Below are 23,248 nucleotides of genomic sequence, written 5' to 3'. Positions count from 1 at the left end.
AAAATGTTTTGGGTCATGGAACTGAAAAATCAAGAGCTAGGACTGGCTTTGGTCAAAGCTTGATCTGGTGGCTCCAGCAGTTGGACTAGGATCTAGTTTCTACCTCCTAGGCTCAACTTCACTTCCTCAGGATTGGCTCAGTGTTGGTCACAGGTTGCATGTCTCTCCATTGTGGTCTCTTTGTGGTGTTCAGCAACCACCCCCCAGTAGTACCCTAGCTATGAGCCTCTATCTCTGCTCTATAGGAAGCCCCGTTGGGGCTTCTTGTTCTCTAATCAGACCAATCCTGGGACGTGTTCTGATTGCACTCTGCTTCCATCCCAGGGCCAGGGAGGAGATTCTAATTAATTTAGACCTGAGCCACTTTTACTCCTTATTGGAGTCAGCTAGTAGAACATGGGCTGTGAGGGAGGTGATAAAGCAAAATTTGGGGGAAAAGGAACTGGTTGTTTGAAAATAGCAAGTGGACATCCTAATTGGTGACATCTAACAAGGAGTAATTATTTGTAATGTTACAGTTTTATTGTGGATTTTTGCTTTCCATGAGTTTTAATAACCCACATGGGGAGAGAAAGTGAGGCCTTAGGCCTTGTGAGTCTGGGGCTTGGAGGTGGGACCCCTCATCAATCTGGTTCCTCCAGCAGATGATACTCCCAGGGAAGAGTTAGAGTAAAAAAAATCCATTCACTGGTTCCACAAGGCAATTTTGTCTCTGCTTGGGCTCTATAGGAAGGGAAGATCTTTCCTAAGACTTTGTACCCGGTCAGGAACGTTGGAGGCTGTACTTTGTATTACTTGTACTTACCTGGGGGGTGGAGGGCAGTCCATAATTTTTAAGAAACAAACATAAAAAGTAGTCTGCAGCCTGCATTACCCCCAGCGCCTGAGAGCAGTAAAAGCAGAACCGCTGTGGAGACACATGTTCTCATTCCGGGTTGTGTGGGTTTCCCGCAAAATTATTATAAAACATGTGACTTCTTTATCACATAAGAGTTACCAGTCATGACCGATTTCAGGAATAGAATATCAGATATCACATCATATAAGTTTAGAGTAATTGAAGATCTAAAAGAAATAAGACTGTAAGAGGGGAACAAGACACTGGGGGAAAAAAGAATGAACTGGAATTTAAAGAAATGAAAAAGCAATGAATTTGAATAAAATTCAGGTTAAATTGTAGGTAAAACACTGCTAAATGGGAGAACAGGGCTGCAGAATAAGGGAAAAGGGGGCAGTAGGAGACCAGTTAAGAAATCGAGATGTCAGAAGAATTGGGGAGAATTAAGAGCTCCAGAAGGACTGAATAGAGAGACAAGAAGAGGAGTGACAGAATTTTCCAGAATAATTTAGTAGTGAGACGTGTTGTCTTTAAATTATCAAGACAGTTTAAACAGAATGCCAAGTAGCTTCCTGAGAATCCTGAGTGGATCTAGAGCAAGGGAAATAGGCAAAACCCAATGGTATTAGTTTTACCTGATAGTTTAATAAATCAATAACTGTCATACTCCAGTTCTCTGCAGGGTGTCTAAATTTTGTTCCAGTTCTTTGGTTGGTCAGAAGCAGGATTGACAAACTTTATGTAAAGGTCCAGGTGTAGTATATATTTCAGGCTTTGTGGGCCATAGTGTCTCTGTTGCAATTCCTCAGTTCTGTTTTTCCAGAACTGAAGCAGCTGTAGATAATACTGTGTGTGTGTATTAACACTGAAAACAGCCTCAGTAAGTTGATTTTTTTTTCCCCCCAAAGTGCAATAGTAGTGACTTTTCAAATACTTTTTTCCTGCTCCCTTCTCTCTTGGGAGTCCATTTATAGGTATGTTAAACCATTTTACTCTATGTCACATCTGTTACATCCTTTTTTGTACTTTACATTATTTTCTTCTGTGAGTTTTAATGTGGATATTTTGTACTGATCTGCTTCCATTTCATCAACCCTGCTAATTTTTCTCTAATTTGCTAAAAAACCCATTTATTGAATCTTTTCATCTACTCCATTTTTTCCTCCAACATACTAAGTTATTTTATTTTATTATTTTTTTTTTTAGATTTTTATTTATTTATTTGACAGACAAGAGATCACAAGTAGGCAGAGAGGTAGGCAGAGAGATGGGGGGAGGCAGGCTCCCTGCTGAGCAGAGAGCCTGATGCAGGGCTTGATCCCAGGACCCTAGGATCATGACCTGAGCTGAAGGCAGAGACTTTAACCCACTGAGCCACCCAGGTGCCCCCTAAGTTATTTTAAAGATTTTGTTGGTTGAAGGCTGTCTGTGAATTACATGTGGGTTTGTTTCTATTGTCAGTTTGTCTTTTTCTTTTGTTTTTCAACTATGCAGTTCTGTCTCTTGTCATGCCTAGTGTTTTTTCATGGAATGTAATATACAGTGTATTAAAAATTGTGGCTCCAGTTGATGTCTTCCCTTTGAGGTAGATAGCATGCTGATTAGCTTTTTTTTTTTAACTGAGCTTTTTTGAGCTGTGATTGTCAAGTAAAAATTATATATATTTAGGTTGTACAGTATGTTTTTTTGTTTTGTTTTTAAGATATATTTGTCAGAGAGCAAGCACAAGCAGGGGGAGCGGAGCAACAGGTAGAGGAAGAAGCGGGCTCCCCACTGAGCAGGGAGCTTGATGTGGGACTCAGTCCTAGGACCCTAGGATCATGACCTGAGCTGAAGGCAGATGCTTAATTGCTGAGACAGCCAGGTGACCCAGTATGTTGTTTCTTTTTTTTTTTTTTTTTTTAAGGTGTATGTGATGATTTAATATATGTATACACTGTGAAATGATTACTACAATTGCGTATACTCAAATACTGTCAAATTTGGGAATTAGAATTTCAACACATAAATTTTGAAGGAGACACAAATACTCAGTTCATATCATGCCCTCACTCCAGTTGGTAATGGATACTGAGATGAAATTAGGGAAGTAGGCATTTTTGGGGAACATTTGTGAAAGGTCTAATGAGAGGATGCAGAATCAGGTAGGGGGGAGCCTCAGGACTGTGCTACACATTGCTGAATTTTTAGCTCATGGGGGAGCTGTGAGGGAAGAACTAGAAGTTAAAGGAGGCCCTCATTAGACAGAAGTGGCCTTTGGAGGTGCTGCTGCCAGAGGCTGGCAGTCCCATGTACTGCTCGTGGCTGAATAATGGCTTCTTTTCTGGAATGGAGATTCAGATGGTGGTGATGTTTGCTTTGCTTTGTCAACTCAGTATATCCTAGAAATCATCCCATGTCCGTTTACAAAGGTTTGCCTTGTTCTTTTTTTATTTTGCAGAGTACTGCTGTGTCACCTGCATCTTTTGGGGTTTCCATAGTTAGATTCAACCAATTCTTTGGGTAGATGTATTGTTTGAAGTATTTTGATATCCCAGTAATATTACAGCATATGTTGATTATGGAAGTTAATCTTCAGAGTGGGTTCCTTAAGATGGGATTGCTGGGTGAGAGTGTAAATGCATACCTAATTTTTTTTTTTTTAAAGATTTCATTTATTTATTTGACAGACAGAGATCACAAGTAGGCAGAGAGGCGGGCAGAGAGAGAGAGAGAGAGGAGGAAGCAGGCTCCCCGCTGAGCAGAGAGCCCGATGTGGGGATCGATCCCAGGACCCTGGGATCATGACTTGAGCGGAAGGCAGAGGCTTCAACACACTGAGCCACCCAGGTGCCCAGCATACGTAATTTTTAAGATGCTTCTGATTTTTCCTCCATAGGATTTTTACTGTTTTGTATTCCTACCAGAAGTGTGTGAGGCAATGGTTTCCCCACAGTCTTACCAACAAAGTGTGTTTTTAGCTTTTGGAGTTTTACCAGTCTCATGTTAGAAATGGGATAGGTGTAGTGGTAGTTAGCAATTCTGTCCAGATCTCTACTGAATTTTTTTTTCTTTTTTGTTTTTTTTTTTATTTAGTTTTAAGAATTATTTATATTATTAAATTTTCATATTTTGTATAGTTTTTTTTATTTTATTTTAATAAACATATAATGTATTTTTATCCCAAGGGGTACAGGTCTGTGAATCGCCAGGTTTACACATTTCACAGCACTCATCATAGCACATACCCTCCCCAATGTCCATTTCCCCACCACCCTCTCCCGTCCCCCCTCCCCCCAGCAACCCTCAGTCTGTTTTTTGAGATTGAGTCTTTTATGGTTTGTCTCCCTCCCAATCCCATCTTTTCATTTCTTCTTTTCCTACCTCCCCCCAACCCCCCCGCATTGCATCTCCACTTCCTCATATCAAAGAGATCATATGATAGTTGTCTCTCCAATTGACTTATTTCGCTAAGCATGATACCCTCGAGTTCCATCCACGTCGTCGCAAATGGCAAGATTTCATGTCTTTTGATGGCTGCATAGTATATTGTGTGTATATACCACTTCTTCTTTATCCATTCATCTGTTGATGGACATCTAGGCTCTTTCCACAGTTTGGCTATTGTGGACATTGCTGCTATAAACATTCCGGTGCACGTGCCCCTTCGGAGCACCACGTTTGTATCTTTAGGATATATACCCAGTAGTGCAATCGCTGGGTCATAGGGTAGCTCCATTTTCAGTTTTTTGAGGAACCTCCACACTGTTTTCCAGAGTGGTTGCACCAGCTTGCATTCCCACCAGCAGTGTAGGAGGGTTCCCCTCTCTCCACATCCTCGCCAGCATCTGTCATTTCTTGACTTGTTAATGTTAGCCATTCTGACTGGTGTGAGGTGGTATCTCATTGTGGTTTTGATTTGTATTTCCCTGATGTCGAGTGATGTGGAGCATTTTTTCATGTGTCTGTTGGCCATCTGGATGTCTTCTTTGCAGAAATGTCTGTTCATGTCCTCTGCCCATTTCTTGACTGGATTATTTGTTCTTTGGGTATTGAGTTTGATAAGCTCTTTATAGATTTTGGATACTAGCCCTTTATCTGCTATGTCGTTTGCAAATATCTTCTCCCATTCTGTCAGTTGTCTTTTGGTTTTGTTAACTGTTTCCTTTGCTGTGCAAAAGCTTTTGATCTTGATGAAATCCCAATAGTTCATTTTTGCCCTTGCTTCTGTTGCCTGTGGCGATGTTCCTAGGAGGAAGTTGCGGTTGAGGTCGAAGAGGTTGCTGCCTGCGTTCTCCTCAAGGATTTTGATTGGTTCCTTTCTCCCATTGAGGTCCTTCATCCATTTTGAGTCTATTTTCGTGTGTGGTGTAAGGAAATAGTCCAATTTCATTTTTTTGCATGTGGCTGTCCAATTTTCCCAGCACCATTTGTTGAAGAGGCTGTCTTTTTTCCATTGGATATTCTTTCCTGCTTTGTCGAAGATTAGTTGACCATAGAGTTGAGGGTCTATTTCTGGACTCTCTATTCTGTTCCATTGGTCTATATGTCTGTTTTTGTGCCAGTACCATACTGTCTTGATGATGACAGCTTTGTAATAGAGCTTGAAGTCTGGAATTGTGATGCCACTGACTTTGGCTTTCTTTTTCAATATTCCTTTGGCTATTCGAGGTCTTTTCTGGTTCCATATAAATTTTAGGATTATTTGTTCTATTTCTTTAAAAAAAATGGATGGGATTTTGATAGGGATTGCATTAAATGTGTAGATTGCTTTAGGTAGAATAGACATTTTCACAATATTTGTTCTTTGAATCCATGAGCATGGAATATTTTTCCATTTCTTTGTGTCTTCCTCAATTTCTTTCATGAGTACTTTATAGTTTTCTGAGTATAGATTCTTTGCCTCTTTGGGTAGATTTATTCCTAGGTATCTTATGGTTTTGGGTGCGATTGTAAATGGGACTGACTTCTCAATTTCTCTTTCTTCTGTCTTGTTGTTAGTGTAAAGAAATGCGACTGATTTCTGTCCGTTGACTTTATATCCTGAAACTTTACTGAATTCCTGTATAAGTTCTAGCAGTTTTGGAGTGGAGCCTTTTGGGTTTTCCACATAGAGTATCATATCATCTGCAAAGAGTGATAGTTTGACTTTTTCTTTGCCGATTGGATGCCTTTAATCTCTTTTTGTTGTCTGATTGCTGAGGCTAGGACTTCTAGTACTATGTTGAACAGCAGTGGTGATAACGGACATCCCTGCCGTGTTCCTGACCTTAGTGCAAAAGCTTTCAGTTTTTCTCCATTGAGAATGATATTTGCGGTGGATTTTTCATAGATGGCTTTGATAATATTGAGGTATGTGCCTTCTATCCCTAGACTTTGAAGAGTTTTAATCAGGAAGGGATGCTGCACTTTGTCAAATGCTTTTTCAACATCTATTGAGAGTATCATATGGTTCTTACTCTTTCTTTTATTAATGTATTGTATCACATTGATGGATTTGTGGATGTTGAACCAACCTTGCAGTCCTACAATAAATCCCACTTGGTTGTGGTGAATAATCCTTTTAATGTACTGTTGGATCCTATTGGCCAGTATTTTGGTGAGAATTTTCACATCTGTGTTCATCAAGAACTTCATCAAGAAGTTCATGTGGTCTGAACTTCTCTTTTTTGATGGGATCCTTGTCTGGTTTTGGGATCAAGGTGATGCTGGCCTCATAGAATGAGTTTGGAAGTTTTCCTTCCATTTCTATTTTTTGGGACAGTTTCAGGAGAATAGGAATTAATTCTTCTTTAAATGTTTGGTAGAATTCCCCTGGGAAGCCGTCTGGTCCTAGACTTTTGTTTGTTTGGAGATTTTTGATGACTGTTTCAATCTCCTTACTGGTTATGGGTCTGTTCAGGTTATCTATTTCTTCCTGGTTCAGTTGTGGTAGTTTATATGTCTCTAGAAATGTATCCATTTCTTCCAGGTTGTCAAATTTGTTGGCGTAGAGTTGCTCGAAGTATGTTCTTATAATTGTTTGTATTTCTTTGGTGTTCGTTGTGATCTCTCCTCCTCCATTCATGATTTTATTTTTTTGCGTCCTTTCTCTTCTTTTTGATAAGTCTGGGCAGGGGTTTGTCAATCTTATTAATTCTTTCAAAGAACCAGCTCCTAGTTTTGTTGATATGTTCTATTGTTTTTTTAGTTTCTATTTCATTGATTTCTGCTCTGATCCTTATGATTTTTCTTCTCCTGCTGGGTTTAGGCTTTGTTGTTCTCTCTCCAGCTCCTTTAGGTGTAGGGTTAGGTTGTGTATTTGAGACCTTTCTTGTTCCTTGAGAAAGGCTTGTATCGCTATATATTTTCCTCTCAGGACTGCCTTTGTCGTGTCCCACAGATTTTGAACTGTTGTGTTTTCATTATCATTTGTTTCCATGATTTTTTTCAGTTCTTCTTTAATTTCCTGGTTGACCCATTCATTTTTTAGAAGGATGCTGTTTAGTCTCCATGTATTTGCATTCTTTCCAAATTTCCTCTTGTGATTGAGTTCTAGCTTCAGAGCATTGTGGTCTGAAAATATGCAGGGAATGATCCCAATCTTTTGGTACCGATGGATTTATGACCCAGGATGTGGTCTATTCTGGAGAATGTTCCATGTGCACTAGAGAGGAATGTATACTCTGTTGCTTTGGGATGGAATGTTCTGAAGATATCTGTGATGTCCATCTGGTCCAGTGTATCATTTAAGGCCTTATTTCCTTGTTGATCTTTTGCTTAGATGATCTGTCCATTTCAGTGAGGGCAGTGTTAAAGTCCCCTGCTATTATTGTATTACTGTCAATGTATTTCTTTGATTTTGTTATTAATTGGTTTATATAGTTGGCTGCTCCCACGTTAGGGGCATAGATATTTAAGATTGTTAGGTGTTCTTGTTGGACAGACCCTTTGAGTATGATATAGTGTCCTTCCTCATCTCTTATTATAGTCTTGGCTTAAAATCTACGTGATCTGATATAAGGATTGCCACCCCAGCTTTCTTCTGATGTCCATTAGCATGGTACATTGTTTTCCACCCCCTCACTTTAAATCTGGAGGTGTCTTCGGGTCTAAAATGAGTTTCTTGTAGGCAGCATATTGATGGGTTTTGTTTTTTTATCCATTCTGATACCCTGTGTCTTTTGATTGGGGCATTTAGCCCATTAACATTCAGGGTAACTATTGAGAGATGTGTATTTAGTGCCATTGCCTGTAATGTGACTGTTACTGTATGTTGTCTGTGTTTCTTTCTGATCTACTACTATTAGGGTCTCTTTTTGCTTAGAGGACCCCTTTCAATATTTCCTGTAGAGCTGATTTGGTGTTTGCAAATTCTTTCAGCTTTTGTTTGTCCTGGAAGCTCTTTATCTCTCCTTCTATTTTCAATGATAGCCTAATTGGATATAGTATTCTTGGCTGCATGTTTTTCTTGTCTAGTGCTCTGAATATATCATGCCAGTTCTTTCTGGCCTGCCAGGTCTCTGTGGATCGGTCCACTGCCAGTCTAATGTTTTTACCCTTGTATGTTACAGACTTCTTTTCCCGGGCTGCTTTCAGGATTTTCTCTTTGTCGCTAAGACTTGTAAATTTTACTATCAGGTGACGAGGTGTGGACCTCTTTTTATTGATTTGGAGGGGCGTTCTTAGCATCTCCTGGATTTTGATGTTTGTTCCCTTTGCCATATTAGGGAAATTCTCTCCAATAATTGTCTCCAATATACCTTCTGCTCCCCTCTCTCTTTCTTCTTCTTCTGGAATCCCAATTATTCCAATGTTGTGTCGTCTTATGGTGTCGCTTATCTCTCGAATTCTCTCCTCGTGGTCCAGTATTTGTCTCTCTTTTGCTCAGCTTCTTTATTCTCTGTCATTTGGTCTTCTATGTCTCTAATTCTTTTTTCTGCCTCATTTATCCTAACAGTGAGAGCTTCCATTTTTGATTGCACCTCATTAATAGCTTTTTTGATTTCAACTTGGTTAGATTTTAGCTCTTTTATTTCTCCAGAAAGGGCTTTTATCTCTCTGGAGAGGGTTTCTCTAATATCTTCTATGCCTTTTTCGAGCCCGGCTAGAAGCTTGAGAATTGTCATTCTGAACTCTAGATCTGTCATATTACCAATGTCCGTATTGATTAGGTCTCCAGCCTTCGGTACGCCTCTTGTTCTTTTTTTTGAGGTGAGTTTTTCCACCTTGTCATTTTGTCCAGATAAGATTTGCTTTCTCCTGCTGTGGAATTCCACTGTTCTTGGTGACTGAAGTTGGTTTTGGCTGGGTTTCTTGTTGATCTTCTGGGGGAGGGGCCTGTTGTAGTGATTCTCAAGTGTCTTTGCCTCAGGCGGAATTGTACCGTCCTTGCCAGGCGCCGGGCTAAATAATCCCCTCGGGTTTGCTTTCGGGAGCTTTTGTTCCCTGAGTGCTTTCTATAGAGTTCCGGAGGACGGGAATGAAGATGGCGGCCTCCCAATCTCTTGGCCCGGAGGAGCGGAGAGCTTGGGGTTCCACTCCCCAGTGCGCCCTCAGAGTAAAGCACCCAACCGCCCCACCTCCCTGGCCTGCGGTCACGCCGGTAGGAAAGCAATCAATTGCTGGAACCTGGAGAAAAGCGCCCGGTCGCTTCCGTCTCCGTGGCCTCTGGCGGCGCTCCGAGCCCACCCAGCCTGCAACCGGCATAAGGTAACCCCGCGCCTAGAGCTCACTCCTCGGCTTTGTCACTTTAGCCGGCTTCCCCGCTCTAATACCTGTGAGCTCTGTGGCATTCAGACACCCCCGGTCCTTCTGTGACCCCGCGGGACCTGGGGTTATGCTGACCCCGCCTGGGTTTCCCCCCGGTTTAGGCTCTGGATCGATGTCTCCCAGTGGAGCAGACTTTTAAAAGTCCCGATTTTGTGCTCCGTTGCTCCGCCGCTTGCTGGGAGTCGGCCCCTCCCCCGGAGTCGGCCCCTCCCCCCGGGGTCTATCTTCCCATCGCTTTGGATTCACTTCTCCGCAGGTCCTACCTTTCAGAAAGTGATCGATTTTCTGTTTCTAGAATTGTTGCTCTTCTTCTCTTCGATTTCCCTTTGGATTTGTAGGTGTTCACAATGGTTAGATAAGCTATCTAGCTGATCTCCTGCTATCCGATGTCGTCTCAGCCTGCTACTTTTCCGCCATCTTCCCAAATCTCTGTATAGTATTTTTTGTTAATGTAATTTGCAAGTATTTTTTCTTAGTTTATATTTTTTCTTACTTAGCTTATGGTATCTTTTGCTCTGAAGTTTTTATTTTCATGAAGTAATAAATCTCATAAAAGTGGTTAGGATTTGGGGTTACTTACAGTCTCTTACAAGAGGGGAGTCTGGGCAGTGTAGTTTGTAGCATTCCAGTGTTTCTGTCCCAGAAGGGAGCTATAGCAGATGTTGAAGGAAACTGTCCATAGTACTTGCTGTGAGGGGCATTTTTAGGAACACCGTGGTGTGGCCAGAATGATTGACAGGGGTAGGAAGGAACAGTGCTTCTCAACTTTGATGATTGGAGCCCTGCAGGTTGGAATTTTCTAGAAAAATGAAGAAACAGAAGATGCTACAACCAGGACCAGTTAAAACAGTGTTTGTGGGGTTCCAGGGAGATAGTTCTTTCACAGGTTTCCATGTGGGGGTTTTGTATGGCCAAGGTGGAAGGTCAACAACTGTGCTGGGGTTCTGGGTCAGTGTGGTAGTGTATGTGTGGGATTTGGTGGTGTGTGAGGGTGGTATACTTCTATGCGTAGGAATAGAAGTAGCAGAGGATGTCCTGTTTTTGGTGGTTAATTATGCTGTTTTAAGTACTTGTTATGTGGCTTTACTCTTTCATTTTAGAGCATGTTTAACTCACTGTTAGAAGGTGAAGATAGGATGTGCCAAGCAAACATAATAATAGTGTTCCAGGAACTCTTAGACACAAGACAAGTACAGAAGCAGACAATGCTGCTGGAGGATTTATTTGTAGACTTTATGGAGAGATGAGGTCATTTGGATTTTGAGGGAATTGTTGCAGAAGCCTATAAGATATGATCTAGGTCAGTAGTATTTTAAACTTTGTTTTTAACAATGAAAACGTAGAAAAGATTTGTAAGTGGTTCCTTAGTACTAAGATAAGTTACAGCATCTCCCAGGGTGAGTTTCCCAGAGCCTGCTTGTCCTCCTGCTGCTCACAGTTGAGGCCTCTAAGGAAATGCTTAGGCTTCATTGAACACAGATTGAAAACCACCTTCCTGGTCTTTCAAAAAAAGCCACTTTAGGTCCGTGGAATCAAGTGGAATCTGTCATTGATGTCCAAAATGAGGGAATCTCTTGAGCATTTGATGCCCTCAAACTGTTTTCTAAGTAATTGGACAAACAGGAAAATGATAATCTAGGAAGGAAACTCCAAATAGCTTCTGCTGAGGTAGGGGAGGATCAGTTTTGAGAAAGAAGAAAGCAACTCTGAAGCAGAGGATTTGTATATGAAGTGAGAACTGGGCACTTGCAAGTAGGGCTTCCTTGGGAGCAGTGGGATTGAACTTCTGTCCTTGCCCTTGGAAGAGACACATGGAAACTACAGGACAGCTGGAGCAGGAGGTGCAGCAGCGCAAGGGCATCCAACCTGTGCTGGAGACTGCAGGGATTCCTGTAAGGCACTTTATCCAAAATCTTTATAAATGACATTCAGATCCACAAAGATTACCTTTGGAATTCTACTCTGAACTCTACTTAGTTTTCTCCTTTATGTTATCCTACTACCCTTATGTTTTTTTCACTTTGGTTACTCAACCACCACAGTCCCTTAGATATCCCTGGGAGACACTTTTCTCTGAGTCTCAACAGTGTCTTTCATTTGAAGTCTGCCTTTCCATTTCAACTTTATTTACAGGTGAGGGGAAAGAGGGATGGAGAAGTTAACAGCTTTTCACAACTAGTTTGTGACAGTAGTAAAGACTAAGGAATGTGGGTCATCTTTGTTGGTTCTTTGCCCTGAATATAAGGAAGTAGATTCTAATGGTCCAGCTGTCACATGAATGGAGCATTTTGAACTGTGAACCAGATAGGTTCACCCAGATAGGTCTAGGGAACCTTACAGGGGGTCCTTAGGCTCTCAGGAGGCCAAAAGCAGGTAATTGAGGCCCCTTTGCAGGTGGATGCCTGGTAGCCAGGATTTTGACTGTAATGCTGTCTTATTTGATGTTTTTGTTGTAGTCACATTTGATGTTTTTGTTTTAGTAGTGGTTATGGTTTAGTGTTACTAAGGAGTCTCATTTATATTAAAAAGATGAGGTTGCTTGCAAGTGGTTTGTGAGATTGGATTTTTCCCATTTCCATGTGTCAGTGTGTCAGTGTGCCAGTTAACAGCCCCCTCACCACACAGTTTCTAGCATTCTTATTACTGTTGCTAAGTAATAAATTTTGTGATGAAAATTTATGGTAAAACTGCCAGAAGTATTAGGAGTTTTCTGACTTCAGCTTAGGTTTGTTTTTTTTTTTTGTTTTGTTCTATTTTTTGGCATTCTGACTCAGTTTTCTGCTAAATTTTTTCACAGGTTTAAAAGACTTAATTATGTTTGTGTCCCATTCCAATTTTTTAAAATTTAAATTCGAGTTAGTTATCCTGTGGTACATTATTAGTTTCAGGATAGAGTTTAGTGACTCATTGGTTGCAAAAAACACCCAGTGCTCATTACATCACGTGCCCTCCTTAATGCCCATCACCTGGTTATCCCACCCTCCCCACGCACTTCCCCTCCAGCAACCTTCAGTTTATTCCCTATAGTTAAAAGAGCCTCTTACGGTTTGCCTCTCTCTGTTTTTATCTTATTTTATTTTTCCTTTGTTTCCCTTTATGTTCATCTGTTTTGTTTCTTAAATTCCACATGTGAATGAAATCATGTGGTGGTATTTGTCTTTCTCTGGCTGACTTACTTCGCTTAGCATAATACCAGCTACAATGTTCCATGCACATTGTTGCAAATGGTAAGATTTCATTCTTTTTTATGGCTCAGTACTATTTCATTGTGTATATATACCACATCTTTATCCATTCGTCTGTAAATGGACATCTGTGACCCATCCCAGTTCTGAGGAAAGGAGACAATTAGTGACAAACTGTTGGGCTCCTTCAGTCAGTCTGGAGTTTGATGAAAAGGTAAGAACGACTGGGTCTGTAGGAGCATGGTTGTAAAATTATGTTACTCCTTCAGGTGGTGATATCCCATTGTTCTGTTTTTCTCCAGCTGGTTTCCCCATGGGCTATGCAGCTGCAGCTCCTGCCTACTCCCCCAACATGTACCCTGGAGCGAATCCTACCTTCCAAACAGGTATGCAGCCTATGTGTGCCGGCTGACATAAGTGCTTTGTCTGTGTGGCTTGGGAGAATGTAAAGTGGGTGGGTTTTGAGAAGTGTAGTTATAGAATTAGGATTTGGGTTGAATTGATTTCTTGGTTTGTAAGTTCAGCCTTGTTGATGAGTGTGATAAAAACTTTATTCTTAAAAAAAAAAAACAAAAACAAAACTTTATTCTTATTGCATGTAAAACTTTAGACATTGCATTTCTGATGTTCTTCCATAACATAGATCTTTATTCTAATCATATGTCATTATAGGTAACTAGTGCCAGGACATATATTTATGAAACAGTGTTGATTACTAGAAACTAAAGATCATTTTGCCTAGTTAATAGATGGAATTTCCATGTTGCTAATATTTTTAGGGATGACTGATTTCTCCCCAGTGTTTTAGCACTCTGGTTATAGTTTTACTATTTTTTCTTTCAAGTGTAGTTAATAATGTTACATTAGTTTCAGGTGTACAACACAGTGATCCTACAAATGTTCTTTATGTTCTTCTTACCACAGTGTAGCTACCATCTGTCCCCAGACGACCCTATTACAATACCATTGACCATGTTCTCGACACTATCCCTTTTATAGTTTTAAAACAAAGTCTTATTTCATATGCGTGAGATTATTTTTAGATTTTAGAAATCAGTGATACCGTTCAAAGTTAACTTGGTTTGTAACTTGTAAAGGGAGTGATACTTTCCTCTGTGAGCTTGTACTCTGGTGTGGGCTTCTTCCAGGGTTCACTCACCGACACTGGACTTTGTGATTCTCCTGCAGCAGTGGTGGCCCACAGTGACCTGAAGTCTTGGCCTCATAGATCTGCTGGTGTGCTTCACTTTTTTCACCTTAGAACCCCTAGTCTCACACGGTTAACTTTGACGGAAAAGGAGATAAGAGTAGTGTCCCCTCCCTGAATTCTCCCTGTTTTGCTAATCATAAAATTCTTCTGTGACTCTTGTCCTTTCTCCTGTTTCTATTCCTACTCTGACTGCATTTGTTTAGCTTGTAGATCGCACCCAGACAAAGACCTTGGCTTGCTCATCCTGCTCCCAGGCTTTTCTCCTTTGGTTCATGTTCCTTGCTTGCTTATTACACCAGAGTAATGTTCTCAGATGAAGGTTTCCTCTGATTGTAAAGGCAAGACTCTCAACTTTAAATCTCTGGTTCTTTGCCACATTGGCCTGTTTTTTCCAAAATGGTTTTTGTTTTGTGTTTTGCTAGCTTTTACTAACGTTTTTTCTCTCCCACCTGGCCGAGAGTACCTGCTACTTTATTGCCTATGTTTTGCGATCAACTAAGGAAATCCCTTCCCTGGTATCAACAATATTATGTTACTACTCACTGGATTCTTTAACAGCTAAATGACACCACCCATCTCCTTTTGTAAATCTTCTCAGGTTTAACTTCTTAAAAGTAGTTCCTTGAGGCATAGATGACATAGAGTAAATTATATATGTTTAAAGTGTATAGTTTGATAAGTTTTGATATAATGTGTATCACTCTCACAGTTGGGAGTGAATATAACTCTCACTAAAAGTTTTCTCCTCACCCTTTGTGATTTCTACCACAAGATCCAGAAAATCACTGTCGGTTTTCTCTACTATACATTGCCTTATTTTCTAAAATTTTGTATAAATGAATCATATGGAATGTACTTTTTTCCTTTTTCTTTTTTGGACTGCTTTCATTCAACATAATTAACATCCATGTTGTAGTGTTTATCAGTAATTGGTTCCTTTTTATTGTCGGATTCCATTGTTTGGGAATACCACAGTTTGCTTACCCATTTTCCAGTTAACGTATGGATTATTTGCAGTTTGGGGTTGTTAAAGATGAAACTGCTGTGAATATCTCTGTACAAGTCTGTGTGGATATGTGCTTCATTTCTCTTGAGTAAATACAAAGGAGGAGAATGGCTGGTTCTCAAGGCAAGTGAATATTTAACTTCATAAAAAATTGCCAAACTGTCTTCCAAAATGGTTGTATTGTTTTCTGGTCCCATCCACAGTGTATGAGAATTCCCGTTCCTTTACCTCCTTGTCAACACTTGTTCTGTTGTTGTTCTGTTTAATTTCAGCCGTTTGAACTTACCTAATGACTAATAATGTTGAGCATCTTTTCATGTGCTTATTTGCCATCTGTAACATCTTTGGTTAAGTGTGTACATCTTTATTGTATGTCAGTTTTTGAGTTTGTCTTCTTATTTTTCCGTTTGAGACTTGTTTTACAGGTATATGATTTGCAGCTATTTTCTCCTAGTTTGTGGCTCTTTTTCATTCTTTTAACAGTGTCTTTAAAGGAGCAGGAGTTTGTATTTTTTAATTTATTCTATATTTTTAAAAGATTATTTGTAAGTAAACTACACCCAGCATAGGGCTTGAACTTCAACTCCAAGATCAGGAGTGATTTGCTCTACCACCTGAGCCAGCCAGGCGCCCCATGAGCAAGAGTTTTTAAATTTAATGATTTTCAGATTATTGTTTTGTTTATTTATGGGTCATGTGTTTGGTGTCATTTCTAACCCAAATCACAAAGATGTTCTCCTGTTTTCTTCTAGAAGTTTTATAGTTCTAGTTTTTACATTTAAGTCTGTTGCCCATTTTGGTTTAGTTTTTGTATATGATGGGAGGAATTCGATTGAAATTCATTTTTTTGCTTGAGAATTGTTACTTATCATGTTGCAGACCACCATAAAATGGTACATTCTAGAATTTTCCATAATCATTTGTATTCATTTTCTTCTTGAAGTATACAAGTTAACAGAATTGTACTGAAAAGCAGGGTACCTGGGTTGGCACAGTCAGCTAAGCATCCAACTTTTGGTTTTGGCTCAGGTTGTGATCTCAGGATTGTGGGATCAAGGCCTGCATCAGGCTCTGAGCTCAGCACAGGGTCTGCTTGTGATTCTCTCCTCTCCTGCTGTCCTGCCCTCCTCCCTTACACATACTCACGTGTTCTCTTTCTCTCTCTCAAGTAAATAAATCTTTAAAAAAAAAAAAAGTTGTTTTTTATTCTTTTACAAAAGAGCCTCAGGCTTGTTGGAGGCTGGCAAAGTTGTTCTCCTTTCCCAGAGTGTACAGTGCTCTCCCAAGAGGAAGCTTGGGGTTTTTAGGTCTGGTTAGCTTCCTACTTTGGGGCACCTCAGGCCAACCTGAAGAACTGATGTCATCCATCTTCTCTTTGGGAGATGGGTCCTTTCTTGCTACTTTTCCAAGACTGCTCAGCAGTTGCTATTGTAACCAAGAAGCTAGGGCAGGCAGGTGGGAGTAATAGGATTTTGGGGGATTTTGGCTGCCAAGAGGGCCTGCCTTGTTCAAAGGGGCATCTGCTGATAGATGGCAGAGAGAGTTGTCAACTGCGAGACTCCTGGCCCAGGATTGTCAAAACCCTCTGATTTTTAGGGAAAGCTGATAATAAAGATGTATGTGAAATTTGTAAATGACAAGCTGAGAATAAAAAATAATCCGGGAAGAGGCTGGGGGTAAGATGTATATAAAATTTGCAAATGAGAAAATTAGAGCACTTTGAAGGTTCCACCAACATCCCCAGTTCTTTAGCCACCTGATTTGAGCCACAGCTGTGCTTCCCATCTTTTTATGGGATCTGCTCAATGTTTCATACTGTGAATTTTAAAATTTTCCTTCTTAATGGGCCTTTCATCTTATCTGATGAGCAAGTCAGAGTTGTTACTATAAAAAAGTTAAAAAGAAGTTTGTCTCCATTTCTGCTACTTTCTCAGTCTGCCTTCTGGTTCTCTCAGCACCAGATTTGTGGACAAAGCTGTTGTGTAGTACAGGTGGTATGTTCGTGGAGGTTAGCTTTTAAGGCACTTTGGGAAAGTCCACGAACACACCACTCTTCTAAGTGTGATACATAACCTTGTGATGAGATGTCATGTCTTTTGCTGAAAGATTCCATTACTCTGATGAAGGTATCATTCATTTCATCCTCATGAACAAGCGTAATAGGTTGAGTACCTGTTCAGCCAGAGTTGGCTGTCTCCTTTTGGAATCAGCAATCTGTTGGAAAGAGTTTGGGGTGTGGAGTTTGCTAGATGTGGCTCAAATCGTGGCTGTGTCACTCCTGGGTAAGTTATTTTATTTCATTTTTGGCATTTGTATAATGAATTAACATATCCACCTGGCTTTGTTATTGAGAATGCTGGCAGGGAGCATGCACACAGTCAGGCTCCCATGGTCCTGAGGCTGTACATTCAGGCTTCTCTTCTACTCCCATTTACAGTCTCTATAGTAATATTTGCAATAATCATCCGAAGTCCTCAAGAAAACATTCAGTTCTTTGTAGTAAATTATTTAAGAAGTAACTTAAACACTACATAAACATACGTTTTGAGGGTGGGTATTTATAAAATTCCAGTTAACATACAGTGTAATACCAGTTTCAGGTGTAGAATTTAGTGATTCATCACCTACATACAACACCCAGTGCTTCAACACAAGTGCCTACCTTTAAACTTATGAACTATTTAACCTATCCCCCTTACCCACCAGCATACATTTTAAAGGGAGAAAAATGTTGCCAAGAGTGATAAAATAGCTTCCTTGGTTTTTGCCATGCAGGGCTGGATGGAGAATAAATTGGGGAAGATTTGAATTATGTCCATGAATTATGTCCATGAAGTAAGACCCCAGGTTTGTTTAAAAAATAAACTACACTTATGACAGCCACATAGGAGAGAAAAGCCTTACAATGTTACCAGGTTGTGGGGTCATGGGATCTGCTTTCTCTTATTTAAATTAAGCGTTTACATGAGGCGCCTAGGTGGCTCGGTGGGTTAAGCCTCTGCCTTCGGCTCAGGTCATAATCTCAGGGTCCTGGGATCAAGCCCCACATTGGGCTCTCTGCTCAGCCGGGAGCCTGCTTCTCCGTCTCTCTCTGCCTGCATCTCTGCATACTTGTGATCTCTCTCTGTCAAATAAATAAATAAAATCTTTAAAAATAAATAAATAAAGGGTTCACATCCATACAGTTTAAAGGTAACCTCACTCCTTCCCATCTCTGTTACTGTGACCCTGTGAGCATCCTTTAGTGAATTTGAGACTATTTTCTTTTGCAACTGCTTTGTCTTCCTTGGACCCAGTATCCTAGATTACACCTTACCTTGGGGTCATTCTTTCCAACATCTCAGGGATTTCTTACATCTTTTCCTTCTGTTTGATTCCTGTCTTTCTTAGTTTACCTTTTGGTTTTTGTGGAGGATCTCCTTCAGTAGTTTCCCAGTAGTATGGGAGAGTCATAATTTCATGTGTGGAAACATTTTGTTTTGCACTCATACTTCTGTAGTTTAGTTATAAAAGTCTAGGCTAGCAGTTATTTCCCTCCAGAGTTTTGAGGACATTGCTTAATTGTTTTCCAGCTTCCATTGTTGCCGCTGAGAATTGTGATACCTTGATGATGCTTGATTGACTGTAACCTGGGTTTCTTTTTGGTAATTTGGCATTTTTGTCTCCAGTGTTTTGAAATTTCTTGATGCCGTGTCTTAGTGCAGATCTTTCCTTCTCAAATACATTTTATGTTCCGATTTCTCTTTTTTCTTTTTAAATATTTTTAAATATATATTTTTTTAAGTTTTTATTTAAGTAGTCTCTACATCCAACATGGGGCTTGAACTCATGACCCTGAGATCAAGAATTGCATGCCAGGTGCCCCTAGCGTTCTGAATTTTTTGTCTTTTATGCTGAGAAACTTACATACAATCTTGTGCAGTACTTTTGGAAGAAATGATCTATTTGAATATAAAAAGCTTTTGGCATCACATAATTAGCAGTCTAAGAACAGTGGCCCTAGGGGCGCCTGGGTGGCTCAGTGGGTTAAAGCCTCTGCCTTCGGCTCAGGTCATGATCCTAGGGTTCTGGGATTGAGCCCCGCATCGGGCTCTCTGCTCAGCGGGGAGCCTGCTTCCCTCTCTCTCTCTCTCTACCTGCCTCTCTGCCTACTTGTGATCTCTCTCTCTGTCAAGTAAATAAATAAAATCTTTAAAAAAAAAAAAAAAAAAAAACCAGTGGCCCTAGACATGAATTTTTCCCTGAGAGGAAGTCAACCAGCGATGCCTCACTTTTTTGGTGAGAGGGAAAGGAGAAAGGTTCTAATCATTTTGTTGTCTATGTTGCATTGGTACGAATGGTCTTTTTAGGAAAGGGCAATCTGGAAAGCTATTACTGTTTTTAAAAGACCATATAGTGAATGTGTGTGTGTGTGTGTGTGTGTGTGTGTGTGTGTGTGTGTGTGTGTGTGTCTTTATTTATTTATTTATTATTTGAGAGAGCGTGCGAAAGAGCATGAATTGGGGGAGAGGCAGACTTCCCAGTGAGCAGGGATCCTAATGTAGGGCTCTCTCTCAGGACCCAGAGATCATGACCTGAGCCAAAGACTGACATTTAGCCACTTGAGCCACCCAGGCACCCCTGTATTTGTTTTTGTATTGTGAATGGCTGATAAGTCTAAAAATTATTATTATTATTATTTTTTAAGATTTTATTTATTTATTTGACAGACAGAGATCACAAGTAGGCAGAGAGGCAGGCACAGAGAGCGGGGAGGAAGCAGGCTCCCCGCTGAGCAGAGAGCCCAATGTGGGGATCGATCCCAGGACCCTGGGATCATGACCTGAGCCGAAGGCAGAGGCTTTAACCCACCGAGCCACCCAGGTGCCCCTAAAAATTATTTTAGAGAGGCCGTGTCAGTTTTGGATACTATCAGAGGTGTGTGTATATATTTTAAGTTTCCTGTTTAGGTTCTCCTGTGTGATACATTGGAGCTAGTGCTATCTAAAACAAAAAAAGGAAGGTGCCTGGCAAACACTCAGTTTTAAGTGACTTGGGAACATATTTGTTTCCTTTAAACTGGTTTGTCTTGTTGGTTAGAAAGTACCTATACAAGAAAACAAAATAAATTTTCTGGTTAGTATTAGGATATAGCGGAAAGTTATAAAAATAGGCAGTAAGATAGCATATACTAAAAATCATTGCTGGGGACTGTGGGTGGTGTGGTCTATTGAGCAGTGAACTCTTGTTTTCTGTTAGTGTGGTAATCTCAGGATCATGAGATGGAGCTCCATGTCAGGTAGGCTCTGTGCTTAGTGCAGAGTCTGCTTAAGATTCTCCCTGCCTTTCCCTCTTCCCTTACCCCACCCTAATACTCCCTCTCTCTCTAAAATAAATAAGTAAATCTTATTAAAAGAATCATTACTGTCATTAGTAGAAATAATGGGTGACTGTTTTTCCAACATTTTTATTGTGAAAATTTTCAGTATATAGAGAAACTGAAAAAAATTCACAATGAATATCTACATGTAGACTGCCAAGATTTTACAATTAAACTTTTTTTTTTTTTTTTTTTTGGAAGAGCATGCTCAAGGGTCAGGTGGGGAGGGAGAGAGAATAGAATCTTAAGCAGGCTCCATGCCTAGTGCAGAGCCTCCACACAGGGCTCAGTCTCGACCTTGAGCTCATGACCTGACCTGAAATCAAGATTCAGATGCTTAAATGACTTAGCCCCGTGAGCTCCCCTACAATTAAACCTTTTAAAATCTTTTATTTTTTTAATGTTTCTACACCCCCCCCGATGTGGGGCTTCAGCTCTTGACCCTAGCTCGAGTCATGTGCTCCACCAACAGCCAGGCAAGTCACCCCTAAAATCAATTTTGAAAATTAACTTTTACTTGTATCACATTTGTGTACCTGCAGTATATCTTGTTTTTTGAGGTTACTTTGAAGCCACAGTAAGTTGGGACACTAATACACTTCATCCCATTTGGTTCAGTGTACATACCATTGCTATTTGTAGTTGTATTTTAGTTTTTGTTTTTGTTTTTGTTTTTGTTTTTTAAGGTAAAATTTACATGTAAGATGCAGACATTTTAAGTGTGCCATTCAGTTGCATTCTGACAGGTGCATGCACATAGTATCTTCTTGGAATCATCATCTTTAATAAAGCATACATATGAAGCAGGTGTTACATGACATCTTCAGATGATTAAGACACCTAGGGCCAGCTGGAGGGATTTCTGCAGCAGTAGGCCTTGGACCTCCATTAGAAATGAAACTCATTGTAGATTGACCATTCATTGGTTGTGAGTAAAGGGCTTCACCTTTTTTAGTGAATGTGGTTGGTCAAACAGTGCTTCTGAATCAGAGACTCTCTCTGTGGAGGACTGTATGCCTAGATCATCCTTGTTTTGGTTTTATACTGTGTTTGTGGAGGCTTGTTCAGGTTGACAGCTTCCATTTTGTATGCAGTCCAAGCTCCAAGCTCTGCAGTTTGAATAGTGACAAAATGGTCTTGGACTTTCTTATTAGGAATAGTGATAGGCTTTTTAGAAGCTTTGTTTTCTCCAGGTCATGAATATGTTTGTTTATTTTCATTTCTTCAGCAGTTTCTTTTTCTAAATCAGGTTATCATATTGGGATCAATGAGGTGCTGGTGCATGGTGGGCATACTTGTGACCAGTCATCAGGTGATGGAAGCACTACATCGAGCAGACGGCTATTTATTGTTTTTACTTACAGTTAACATGGCAGTTAAAATGAATTTCAGAATAATACAATAAAACCCGAAAGGATCTTTTCACTCTTAAAACAGAAAGCAGCTGAGCCTGGGAGTTGCCTTGTTTGGGCAAAGGAGTCAGGACTCACAGCCAGATCTGGGGTTGTACCTGCTCTGCTATATAGGACTGTGTGACATTTGGGGCAGTAGTATCTTTATCAGCATCTTCATAGTGAATACCATGCAAGGCATTTGGGGGAGTTCACTTCAGTAAGTACATAACAGTTCTAAGAAGGACCTCTAAGACTAACTTCATCCTTGTAGAAAAGGGGGATTTCTTTCTTGTGGCTCAAAAAAAGCATCTTTTAAAACTGTTGCAGAGAGGGAGGCAAGATGGTGGAAGAGTAGGGGACCTCATTTCATCTTGTCCTTTGAATTTTGCTAGATAACTGTCAAGTCATTCTGAACACCTGTGAATTCAACCTGAGACATAAGAAAAGAATTGGTAGAATTCTACAAATAGAGAAGTGACCAATTTTTGCAAGGTAGAGGTGTGGAGAGGTGAATATGAGGGGATATACTGGAAGATGATAAATGGTTGGGAGAGAGAGCCTCCATAAGCTGGCTCACTTTCTATATCAGAAAGTGATATAGCAGCAGAGTGCAAAATCGGAGCCTGTAGACATCTGCTTCTTTGAGGGACAGCCCTGCTTCAGTGGTGCTCAAGTGGCAAAGCAGGGCAGAATCCTAGGTGGAACAGTGTGGTCTTAGGATCCCCAGGGTCACAGAAGGAACAGGGGTGCCTGACCTGGCAGAATTCCCAAGCGTTGGAGAGGGGAAACCTGCTAGGGTCAGCAAGCCCGGGAGTGGGCTCTTAGTTTGGTTTGCCATTAACTGCGAATTGGGACACGATTGGAGTACTGCTCTCTGTTCGAGTGCCCAGCAAGGTGTAGGCCCAAGGTGACCCTCCTCCCACCCATGTGAGGATCGACACGGGTGCATACCATGGGAGTCTGCAGAGTTTGGGGCACACAAAATTGGAGACTGCTTTTCCCTGAGGGTTTACTGAAGAGAGGGGAGAATGATCTTTTACCTCCAGGGCTAGGGATGGGGTGCAACCATTTTTATTTTCATCCCCTAAAGCAGTGGGGAAAGCCTTCAGCAAACAAAAGCCACAGAGAACAACCAAAAGCAGCTTACACTGACTGAGCCCAGCCGCCTTGAAAGGGAAGGTACAATTCTGCCCAGGCAAAGACACCTGAGAATCAGCATAGCAGGCTCCTCCTCCCCCAGGAGACCAGCTCAACATCAGGGGAATACCAAGTTTACCAAGCACACAGAACTGCAAAACTCAAGCACCAGGGGAGAATAATAAATAGAATTTGAGGTTTTTTTCTCATAATTCTTTTATCTTTCAGTTTTAAATTTTCCTTTTTTTTCTTTTCAGTTTATTTTATCAGCTTTTTGTTTTTAAGGTTTCTTTTTAACTTTCATTTTACATTTATATTTTATAGATATATTCTTCATTTTTTGGCTTCCTTTCACGGTATTCGATTTTATTTTTGTATATACATATTTA

At 40.5% G+C, this 23,248-nt stretch overlaps 1 protein-coding gene across 1 annotated transcript in view; it reads left to right on the top strand.

Annotated features, from left to right (window-relative positions):
* FAM168B (family with sequence similarity 168 member B) overlaps window positions 1–23,248 on the top strand; it is a 43,898-nt gene that overhangs the window by 7,294 nt on the left and 13,356 nt on the right. Inside the window, exon 3 of the mRNA XM_080798414.1 lies at window positions 13,056–13,139. Within this exon, the coding sequence (XP_080654540.1) occupies window positions 13,056–13,139 (84 nt within the window). The remainder of the gene's footprint in view (window positions 1–13,055; window positions 13,140–23,248) is intronic.

The sequence above is a fragment of the Martes martes genome, assembly GCF_963455335.1.
Source record: "Martes martes genome assembly, chromosome: 3".
Lineage (NCBI taxonomy): Eukaryota > Metazoa > Chordata > Mammalia > Carnivora > Mustelidae > Martes > Martes martes.
This window is presented reverse-complemented; position numbering and strand designations above follow the sequence as displayed.